This window comes from Borostomias antarcticus, assembly GCF_949987555.1.
Source record: "Borostomias antarcticus genome assembly, chromosome: 5".
Classification (NCBI taxonomy): Eukaryota; Metazoa; Chordata; class Actinopteri; order Stomiiformes; family Stomiidae; genus Borostomias; species Borostomias antarcticus.
The window spans coordinates 10,948,602-10,960,260 of record NC_140238.1 but is presented as its reverse complement, the minus strand read 5'-3'; the positions used below and the strand labels follow the sequence as shown (position 1 = coordinate 10,960,260).

At 44.1% G+C, this 11,659-nt stretch overlaps 1 protein-coding gene across 1 annotated transcript; it reads right to left on the bottom strand.

The window, feature by feature from the left end:
* Window positions 1–8,487: 8,487 nt before the first annotated feature.
* LOC311309420 (DNA-directed RNA polymerase II subunit RPB9) lies at window positions 8,488–10,284 on the bottom strand. The gene is made up of 6 exons (XM_084438701.1): window positions 10,134–10,284; window positions 9,828–9,882; window positions 9,518–9,591; window positions 9,326–9,400; window positions 9,078–9,129; window positions 8,488–8,926 (listed from the first exon to the last, which is right to left on the bottom strand). The coding sequence occupies exons 1-6, from the start codon at window positions 10,193–10,195 to the stop codon at window positions 8,864–8,866; spliced, it is 381 nt and encodes a 126-aa protein (XP_084294827.1). The 5' UTR covers window positions 10,196–10,284; the 3' UTR covers window positions 8,488–8,863.
* Between the last annotated feature and the right edge of the window lie 1,375 nt (window positions 10,285–11,659).

Genomic DNA, 11,659 nt, shown 5'->3' with positions numbered 1-11,659 from the left:
TCTGATCTGCTAAGAATCAGAGAACACCATTGGAGGCGTTCATGTGAGTCTCTGGGGAGACGAGTAGTCTTCCCCCAGGCCCTTTTGATGTCGGCTAAGGGCCATCCCCCCTCCCCCTCGGCTTGAATATCATATTTAGCCACCACTTCATCCTGTAACTTGATTACGTTAAGCCTTTCCTAGATAGCCTGTGACATATCGTTATTTATTTCCCTTAAAGTGACATTGGGCGTTTCTGTGCTAGCTTTCTCTGTTGTCATTTTGGGGGGTGCTGGGCTCCCCCGCAGCATCCGAATCTGGGATCTGCTTAGGTGGACTGGGAGACATTATGTGACAGAATGTTTCGCCAAGCCCTTTAAGGAAATAAAGATTTTGAGCCTTTCTGGAGACTGGGAGTGAAGTGTGTGTATGGAAACACCCTCAAGTTCGCCGTGAGGAATGGGCTAAAGAGGAGAGAGGTAGCCTACCGCTTCAGTGAGCGGATAAGAATAAAAGTTTGGTCACGTTGGACCTAACGTGTGTCTACGCACCAGGCCCGGTTTCAACACTTCTGGACACCTGATCTACACCACTCGGATCTGTCAAGATACTCAAGCTGATAGATAGCTGTATGTCTGCAGTTGAGAAACTGCTGGACACCTGACCTACACCACTCGGATCTGTCAAAAAACACGCGAGCCGAGACTAGATAGGTGTATGTGTGCACATAACAATTGGAGATCTCATCAGAATGCATTCATTAATTATTGCAGGTATACCTTTGATGTTATAGATATGTCTAGACATTTAATCATAGTTTAACGTGTTGGAGGGTGTGTGTGTGGTCTATTAGATTGGTTATTTTCTTGAGAGACAGACCACTCACCACCAAGCTCTGAATGGCTCGAAACTCAGGTCAGTTCGGGCAAGGCGTCCCCCACGCGTCTGGTCTGTGTTCGGCTGGTGTTCGGCTCTGTCTTCATCCGGGTCACGGCACCAAATTGTTGGCTTTTGAGGTTTTCTTCTTCTGTTGCTCTGCGTTTTTTTTTTTGTTGACTTTATCATGTCTTGATAAGAGTTGCAGCAAATCTAATATGGACCACGATGTTATTAGCCTTCTTGTTGTGAGGGTCATTGATGAAATCACCCAACACGGGATTGGAAGCGGCGACAGATGACAGATTTATTGGACAAGGATACAATCACATGGAACACTCGGATGTTTCCCTAGTCTCTCTCTCTCTCCCTGCTTCTCTGCTGGCTGCGGCGTGAAGTCAAGGCCTTAGACTTCCCTCCCCGCATGGTGTTATCAGCTTGTCTGCCTGCTGGGAGCAGCGAATCTGTCCGTCCGAGTTGCCTACCGTTTCCAAATCAGTCTCAAGGTTTGGTTGAGACGTTAAATAGTGCTTTCTCGGCCCACCCCCCACGCCTAGGCCTGCCCGTTTAGGGCCTAGTGAAGCTAGATTGGTGGAGGAATGACCATACAGATGTGTCGCCTGTCACCCTAACATGATATCTTAATCACTATTGGTTGTCAGTCTGGGTTGTGTCTGTTTATAGTGTCCCATAGAGATGTATCATTAATACCCCAGAGGAGAGGCCCCCCCCTGTGGCCTAAGTGTGACTTCTCGACACCCACTACCCCGAACGGCCACAGCAGCATCAGCTGTCTCCCTCACTCTATCGACTACAGTGTCCACGTGAAAACAAACAAACACATCAGCATTACATTGACTTTAAGACTCTGCAGATATTCTTCACTGGTAACTGGTTATTTGTGAAATAAGTACACTGGCCTTTCAAAACCTGTGGAGAACATACAAAAATAGAAAAAAACATAAATGTGAATACAATGGTCTTTATCAATATAGTATTTATCTATCCATGATAGACATGAAAGAATCAATCGGTGACTAGCTTACCTCTTCATGAACTCTTGGGCGTCCCCGTCCTCATCAATTCATAGCTGGAGAACCCCACGTCACCGGTCAGGTAAATAGAGAACTGGTCTGAGGCGGATGCCGTGGTAATTCGTAAAAATGCTACTGTATCCTGTAACATTGAAGTCAGGCATCTGCCATTCTGACCCCACAACTCCCAAAGCTATTCCCAGCTGAATGCACTCTTTATTCTGGTATGAAAGAAACAAGCCAATTGTGAATAGGTTGAAGATTTTGTCACAACAGAGCCCCAGGACAGAGACAAAGCCCTCTACTGACTCAAAATGGGGAGCTTCAGAATATCAAAACACATCAAGTCAAACACCACTAAAGTGAATGAGTATCTGGGAAAATTCTACAAATTTCAAAATGTATAAGATATGGCACTCTAGCAGGTAGTTGTGTGCACAAAAAAATTATAAATAAATCAAAATTATATATATACTGTACTATGCCTATTTATAAACTACTCAAAAGTGAACAAGAATCTGTCAACTTATATTTACTATTTATATGTATTATTAGGTGGGCTAGCTTGTAAAAGCTAGCCAAACTTGTGATATTCCCACTATTTCTTTCTTTCTTTCTTTCTTTCTTTCTTTCTTTCTTTCTTTCTTTCTTTCTTTCTTTCTTTCTTTCTTTCTTTCTTTCTTTCTTTCTTTCTTATTATTCTCCTCAGTTTTTTGGCACTTAACTACTTCTTCATACTTTGTCCTAGAAACTTCATTCAAACTTTAAAATGTTCATAGTCTTTAGCTGTTTCCCGGATGTATTCAGATTTTTGATATTTTTGATAGTTTTTTAGTAATTTAACTTTTAATAGTAATTTTTGTGCCATTGAAACTGCTGGCGGAATGTTCAGTATCATTATGTTTTTAGAGTGGTGGCAGCGGTTGCTTTGAAAATATTCACACATTTTGTAAACTGCTGGCACTCCTACAGTTTTGAAAGTTCACACACATATTATACATCAAAACATTCACACAACTGTGCTGATTCGTACAATGTAAGTATCTAAGCTGTGTGACTTATAGTTTTCACAGTATGATGATTTGTTCGGCAACTGCGCTCCCCACTGAAATGTATGGTGCCGCACTAACTTTTGAGCTGCTAATTTTGCATTTTTACCCTTTTTCTAACTTGTCGCCATGCCTACAGTGTTTAAGCTATACGGACATATTATACATATAAATGTTCTGCAAGTTCTCAGGATTCCTATGGTATCAATATATAAGCTGTAACATTTATAGTTTTCGCGATAGAGCTGTCTGAAGCGGACCATGTCTAGGATCAGAGTGTCAGTTGGGATTAGAGTAGGGCTGCCCCCTGAAAGTCGACGCGTCGAATCATCAGTCGGAGACCCTTAAGTCGACAGAGATTCTTTAAGTCGAGCAGTCGTTTTCTGCTCCACTGTCAAGGACTAGGAGGTGGACTAAGATCAAGGACAGGCCAATCATTCGTTTTAGACCTAGGCTATTACCGTAGCTATTCGTTGGGCTGTAAAAGAAGAGTTAAAGGACAATGCTCGTTTTTGACAACTTGGACCTTATTTACGACATATTATAAGACGTTTGACTCACCGAGATCACTTTGGTGTAGTTCGGAGGCCTGTAGAAGAAATGTAAAATCCAGCGCGAGCCAGTATATCCATGTAATGGCGGTGATCGGGGCAACGAGAATGCAGCTTCTAAAAATCTATTTTCTGCCGCGAAACGGTTGTTTTCATCAATCTGTCTGGATGAATCGCTAGTTGTGCCTATGTAGCAGCATAGAAATATGGATTTCTACGTGCTTGCGCTGGTAGCCAATCACTGAGGCGAGCTGGGGTATAAGAGGCCCTCCTCCCTCTTGCGCTTTCTCTGCGCTCTCACCTGATCCTTCCACTTCCGGGTTAGCGGTGTTATCCTTGGCAGGTATGGCTGCTCGCTGCTTCATTCGCTGTTTGGAATTTGTCACAAACGTGCTTAGGCATTTTGTTCTCCTGTAGAGCGACTGCGGGTGCTTTACTTCTCCTGCGTGGTGCGAGCGCTGCCTACTCTCTGCAGTGGTAGACATTGGCAGCTGCGTTTCCCCTCGTCCTCCCGTTGATGTGTGTCCGCTGCTGTTAACTGGTGCAGCTGTAGTTAGCCGGTCAAGCCCCCCCCCGTTACAGACACGCAGCTTCCTGATCAGCTGACGGAGTCCGCTGCTGCTTTGTCTCACTCAAATCTGCGATAATAAATTACGATTACCGTCGGCAGGGTGTTGTGCCTGCTCCGTTTGCACACCCCGGCCGGCGTGGGAAGTTGGCTATAAGCCTGGACGGTATCCTGAACTGGTGCCGGTTGTTTGGGGCACGTGGCTCTACGGACACCCACGACTGGGTTCAACCCCTCCATTTTTGTGAATGACCGACTGAATGTGCTGGGGTTACACCCCTCCTATTTTTGTTTGATTTCTACGATTCTGTTTATTCTGTTTTTCAGTTACTTTATTTAGTTACTTTATTTAGTTACTTTACTGCCTATGTTATGTCTGATTTCAATTGAGTAGAAGTGTAGTTTATCTCAGTTGTTAATTTCATATCCTTGGTATTAGTTAGCTTGTGTTTATTTTGTGGCTATTAAATATTATTGTTTTGCTTTTGGGCAATTATTAGTTGTTAGTTTAGGTTGATAATTTGTCATTTGTCTATTGATTTACAGTTTGTCTTTTATGTGCAACCCCATTAAACTATCCATCCTTTTCAGTTGCTGACGGCCAGTGGTGGTGGTGGCAGTGCTGGTGACCTGGTGGTGGCGTCTCCTCCCCTTCCTTCGTGTGCTGTGTTGTGCCCCCCGGGGATTTGAGCCACTTCACCATCGTGTGTCTGTCACGTGTCTGGGTGCCTTGCTGTGATTCTTTTGGGATTGACTGCCCCTTTCTCACCGGCTTCTGACCCTCCTCCAGTTGGCCTCAGCCCTGATCAGGTTCCCCCTCCCCTTCCTTCCCTGAGTGACTGTGTGTGAAAGTGTGTGTGTGTTATTTTAGCGTTTTTAATATTGTGAATTAATAAACTCCATGCTCATTTTTGAACCACGTCTCTGGCCTGCTGAGTATAACGAACCTGTGTGCTAGTATAAAGTTAGTGATTCCCCGGGTGAAATTCCCAGGGTGGCGTTGTCTGGCAATCCCTCCAGAGGTTATAACAAACCTGTGTCAGTGCTTCCAAGCCCACCCCGCCACACTTACATAGAGCATAACTGTTGTGGTTTTCACATGCCATGATCTTTAGAAACGTCTTTCGAAACGAAATAGCTTCCTCACTTTCTCCAGCACTAATGCGCACAGCGCGCAATCGTTGCTCCAGCACGCTGTGCGCATGCGTGCTGGAGCAAGTGAGGAAGCTATTTCGTGTCTAACGACGTTTCTAAAGATCATATTACAGAGGCATGGAAAATACCACAACAGGCCTATGCTCTCTATGTAAGCACAACTAGCGATTCATCCAGATAGATTGATGAAAACAACCGTTTCGCGGCAGAAAATAGATTTTTAGTAGCTGCATTCTCGTTGCCCCGATCACCGCCATTACATGGATATACTGGCTCACGCTGGATTTTACATTTCTTCTACAGGCCTCCGAACTACACCAAAGTGATCTCGGTGAGTCAAACGTCTTATAATATGTCGTAAATAAGGTCCAGGTTGTCAAAAACGAGCATTGTCCTTTAAGACTGATATAGCAGAGGAGGGAAGAAGGCAGGGAGCCCCTCTCCCCTCCGCTAAGCGTGTAGCCTAGCCTACTATGCGCCGGCAATCACGTGCATTTCCAAAATGGAATATCACACTGCTTTCCTAAATCAATCTTCTTGTATATCCAATGGTAAAAAAAAAAGGGTTTCCCATAGACAGCTTGAGCTCTAACGTCTGTGAAAATGCTTTAGTGACAGCCAAAACATTTCCTTGTTGACTGCTGCCCAACGTATGAGCCGATTCGCGCAAGCATTCAAATGCGCAGTTGAGGAGACTATCGTCAAATTGCCCAACCCTAATGTAGGATATGTGAAACTGTATAAAAACATGGGGGCATCCGAAGTAGATGGACAATGCTAGATGATTCATGTTTAACAAGAAAACAGGTGTCTTTTATTGTGCAGCCTGCAATTTTGAGTTGAAAGTTTCACAGCTCTCCCGACTCCGGCGGTCTGCCCTCAGCCTGGGGGGAACGAATCTCCCAACATGTCACAAAATGGATATGAAGACAAAATGTTTAAGATATTGATAACCTGTCTATTAATTATCTTGATTATTAGTGGTCCAAACTATGGACAATGCAAGAAAGAGGGATGGGCTGCACTTGAAACAAGCTATCAAACACATTCGGAGGCAGCGGAGAGGATTTTAGCGGAGCGGAAATATGAGCAAGGCTAATAATTTATTTTTAAACTTTATTCTACTTTTTTGTTCAACGGAAAATAATAAACACCAATCAAGGTAAAATAGCCCAATAAAGGCTATTCAAGCATAACCTAAATGGACGAAAGTTCGTTCAGAAAAAGATTGAACAAAATGAAGCATCCCTCCATCTTATTCCACAAACCGATAGCCAGGCTATTCTAGCTATTTAAAATGCTGTAATTATGTAACTGTCATTCTCGTTGATTTCAAATACCCTAACCTACTCAGAAATGTGCCTTGGCAACAATTGATTGTTTCTATAGGCTACCAATATAGGCCTAACCAAAATAATCACGGAAACTTGATTTTCTGATAGCCAGGAGAAAGAGAAAAAACACATCGACGATTCGACGCGTCGCTTTGAACACCAAGTCTGAGTCGAATCACAAAATCCTGAGTTGAAGACAGCCCTAGATTAGAGTGTTGGCAGCTGTTGCTTTTTTTGAATTTGTGTGCATGTGCAGCCTCTCTTAAAGGTACAGGCACCCTATTATAACTAATGTGGTAGCACAGAACTCAGACAAAGTGGAATAGAGACACATGATCTTCACTGGTGGGGGCCGGTGGGTAGCCTGGCAAGGAGTACACCGTCCCTGACTGGCTATGACCAAAAGGGGCGGAGCCTCGCCACCACGCCACAGAACCCACTTTTCAGCCCCTGAGTTGGCTAGAGACACAGGCCCAATCCCAAACCACCCCCTACCCGCCACCGAGTGTCCCTCCAAATGAAGTGTCACTCGCAGCTGTGGAGGGCACTCTCAGTCGAGGGGGAGGGTATATAAATGGAATGCCAAATGTGGGACGGACTCCACCGGAACCGACCAGGACAGGGCCGTCACCATGGCATGTTTAGGTGATTTATGGGAAAATGTTTATGATTTATAATACAAATATAAATCACTATAATTAAATCCATGTATGATGAGAAATGGTCAAAAATCCAAACACAAATGTTTTTGCAAATGAACTCTAATTAAATGAATAGACCTACTATAACAGTGTCCCGAGACAAATACATAAATCAATTAATAACTTACTCCCATGCCTCTTTGGCAGCATTCCTTCTTTTATGAAGAGGCATTTGCATATCGCAGCCTAATCAGCTGCTTTGTCTGTTCCATTGTCCCTGTAAATAATGGAATATATGATGTACATTTGACATAGACCTAGGCCTATTTAGATTTATTTTATGTCGGCTATGAATAAAGGCTTTTAAGAGTTTGCTACAAGTCAAGTGATCTAGGGATAAAGTGATCTTCTATTTTTGGTTGTATCTTTTGACACCATATTCTGCGATTTTGTTTGAGGCAGTGAAATCAGTGTGAGAAAAACAGATGTTTGAATGCTGTAAAATAATCTAAAATAATTGAGTGTAGGAAGACGGAACTTTATTTATATGTGGTTTCCTGCGGCATCTCTTTGGCACGTGCACTTCCTGCTTCGGCTATCGGGAGCTTGCACCGATGCAGGCTTGCTATTTAAGGGGTTGACAGCCCACTCGCACTCCAAGCGCACTCCGCGCTAATTGGTTTGGGACGGCCCTTAACATGGCGAAGCTCGGCGTGAACGCGCAAACAGAGGGGGAGTGGATAGGGCGAGGGCTTAGGGGGTGGTTTGAGATTGGGCCACAGTCTTCAATGGGGGATGCTTGGAAATTTCCCAGAGGTCACTGTACTGTCCCCGACTAGCTGTGACCCAAGGGGGCGGAGCCTAACCAGCACGCCACTATCCACGCCATGGGCCCCACAACTCAGCCCCTGAGTGGGCTAGAGACACATGGTCTTCACCGGTGTGGGCGGGTAGGTGGCCCAGAGAGGGGTATACTGTCCCCGACCAGCTCTGACCTGAGGGGGCGGAGTCTCATCACCACGCCACTGTCCACGCCACGGACCCCACAATTCAGCCCGAGTGGGCTAGAGACGCACGGTCTTCGCCGGTGGGTGCATGGAGATTGCCTGGTCCGTAGTAGTTCTAGCAGTAGCTGTTAGATACAGCTGCAGCAGCTAGCCCACCTCACATTTTCTCCAGGAAATGTATTCTAGTTTGTGTTGTGCTTCCTGAAAAATGAGTGCAGTCCAAAGATATATGCAACCTGTGTGCGTGTGCATGCGCATGCGAAATAAATGGTCAAAATGATCATTTTCAACAAAAGTTGCTTTTAATATAAAAAAAAAGAAGAAATATCTGGCAAATATCAGTAAAAACACACACAAGATCTAATACAACATCAACAAAATGGTATCTTTGTGTTTTTTCCAAAAAGTCTCAACATGGTTGTACACTAGGAATAAAGGTTCTGAAACTGTCTGCTATCAGCTTTTCTATATTCATACCAATGGTATTTCATAGTTACATCATACCCGCTGCTCCGGCAAATAGAGTTCAAAATCTTGACCCACACAGCCTTCAGTCTCTTGTTTTAAACAGTGAACTGATGTGAACCCTTGCAAGCTGGCGATACTGACTTGGCTGATAGAAGAGACTGCAGGTGCATACATCGGCCCTTCTCTTCCTCATCCTCTTCCTCACTCTGTCCAACGGTGTCCACAGTGAGGGGCAGTGCAGACGTAGTACAGCCTCATCGCATCCTACAGGACCAATAAAACACTTTTAATCAAATACACCAATACAATCCATTCCCTTCTCAGTGGATTGTGTAGTACTGCACTGAAAACAGCCAGAGTTTGCTGTTTTCTCAATATAATGGCAGGTCTTCATCAATAATTCCTTAAACCTTACCTCAGCCTTCATACTATGTGACTGGAAAAACACTGCCTCCTTGTGGCCGCATCTGGACAAATATAAAAGATATGAAAGAGGTGAAAAATTGAAATTTAAATCTTTAAATTTGCAGGCATAATTCCATTTCCTTTGAATAGGGGAGCTTAAAAGACATACATGTTTCATGCTGTTGTTTCTGTTGTTTGCCATGTTAGGAAACAAAATGAAAGAGCCCTTGAAGACGAGTCTGTGGTGAAAATACTCACTTGGGACAGTGGTGGTCTTCTGTCCGTGGTAGCGTTGGATCCTGGGACACATCTGCGATGATTTGTGTCAACTCACTGCAGACGGACAGAGAGCGAGAGAGACCAAATTATTTTTCCATGACATACAATCCTACATCTCAGCTGTATAAACGGCTACGCGGAGAATGAAGAATATGTGGTCACTGTACTTACTCGACCTCGTGGGTGATCTTGTTGACATAGATACAGCTGTTGTCTGCCTCTTGTTGGTAGTCACAATTCCTGCACTGAGCAGAGCAAATAAAATCCCAAATCAGGCACCATATTCATGCACAACAATAGGCTACTTATTAGATGACAAAGTAAGCATGACTGCGTAAACCCGATAACGGCGAGAGAAGTGATAAGAATCGGTTAAAGCACAAATACACAATAGTACACTGGGCTAACGTTAGCTACATTTGTAGTTATATTAGTGACGTTATGTATGCCCGATATAATGATGGACATGAAATTCACTTACTGCATACAGCAGGATACGATTCTCCTTATCTTCTTTGGGATACAACATGTTGTTACTGAAATAGGGAGTGACTTCGGTCAGTATATGAGTTAGCTAGCTAGCAAAAGAACAAGAGGCTGGCCAGTTCTCACTGACGTTAGCTGTCAGTCATCTATAGCTGCTGTGGCGAACCACCAAAAGGCAACACAACAGCCATAACACGACAGCAAGTTACACAACGCATGGAAGAAGAACGGCAAGCTAGAGGCAGACGATCTATCCATCCCTCTAAGACAGGCTAGCTAGCTAAAGGGCATGTACTCCTACCATTCTTGACAAAACCGGATCCCAACGAAACCTGGTCCATATGAGCCACCTTCTAGATCCATGTGAAATATGAAAACACACACTAAAAGGGTAGATAATAACGTTAATTCGGTCAAGTGCAAGTGACCAACGTTGTTATGGCCGCACGACTTCCCGGTGAAAACACAAACGGACGCACGCACGTCAAAGCGCTGCAGTCTTGAGATAAGACTTGAGATAAGTTTCTAGTTGCAGCGCCCCCTGTGTGGTGGAGGACAATTAACACCAATTTACACCCAGCCAATGTTTCAGAATACAATCCACTAAAACTGATTTCCTTTCAACTTTGGGTTGTTATTATGTACGGCCGTTTTGTCACTTGCAAATGTTTAAACTTCAGTCAGTGTAAAACTCACCAGAGAAATGCAGACAGGGTGGGTAGCTAGCTAATCACAGAAGGCAAATGAAAAAACAACTTCCCGAAAATCATTGATCAACTAAGGGTAGAAATTTTTAATAATTATCTGTACATTTCTAACTAAGGTATTCAGATTTGAGAACACCACTAAACGCAAGCACACATGCACACACACATGCATTTAGACCAGTGGTTAGAGGAGATAGACCAGTGGTTAGAGGAGATAGACCAGTGGTTAGAGGAGGTAGACCAGTGGTTAGAGGAGGTAGACCAGTGGTTAGAGGAGATAGACCAGTGACCAGTGGTTAGAGGAGGTAGACCAGTGGTTAGAGGAGGTAGACCAGTAGTAAGAGGAGGTAGACCAGTGGTTAGAGGAGGTAGACCAGTGGTTAGAGGAGATAGACCAGTGACCAGTGGTTAGAGGAGGTAGACCAGTGGTAAGAGGAGGTAGACCAGTGGTTAGAGGAGGTAGACCAGTGGTTAGAGGAGGTAGACCAGTGGTTAGAGGAGGTAGACCAGTGGTAAGAGGAGGTAGACCAGTGGTTAGGAGATAGACCAGTGATTAGAGGTAGTCCATGGACCAGAGCCCAAAATTTCACTTGTCGGTACCACTCAAGGTGGCAAAACTTACTTATAGTTTTTGAAAAGATCCCTGTCTGTAGATTATATTTTGGTATGATAACCATTCCTGACTGGTAGCTGCGTCATAGTAACCAGCTCATGAAGTTACCAGTGAGCTTGCTCGATCGTCTTGTTGAGAGAGGCCAGGGAAGAATTTTTAAAGCTCACCTCTCCGGCCCCTGTGCTTCCCTCTGGAATATGTAGGGGTGGGACCTATGCCCCCCCCCATTGCTCTCTGTAAAGCGCATTGTGTAGCCTCTGTGTACAGTATGAAACGCGCTTTACAAATCAAGTTTGATTTGATTAGATTTACCAACCCCCTAAGGTAAATTGCATTTTAGATGCTGGTGCATATCCTGATTTAGGCTCATGGTAAGGACATTTTAATGTTTTTTCTAATATTGGGCTTCATTCACCAATGAAGTTAAGAATTTCTTAGGAAGCATTTCTTCTTAAACTTCACTTACCGTTTCAAAGAAGATTCTGGCATTCACCAATGTTCTCACAT

Excerpts from the sequence above, each read along its gene's own strand:
- LOC311309420 (XM_084438701.1), bottom strand. The coding sequence starts at position 10,195 with ATGGATCTAGAAGGTGGCTCATATGGACCAGGTTTCGTTGGGATCCGG. Across the intron at positions 9,130-9,325 it reads GAAGACCACCACTGTCCCAA|ATGCGGCCACAAGGAGGCAG; the intron begins GTGAGTATTTTC and ends ATATTTGTCCAG. Across the intron at positions 8,927-9,077 it reads CACATAGTATGAAGGCTGAG|GATGCGATGAGGCTGTACTA; the intron begins GTAAGGTTTAAG and ends TTGGTCCTGTAG.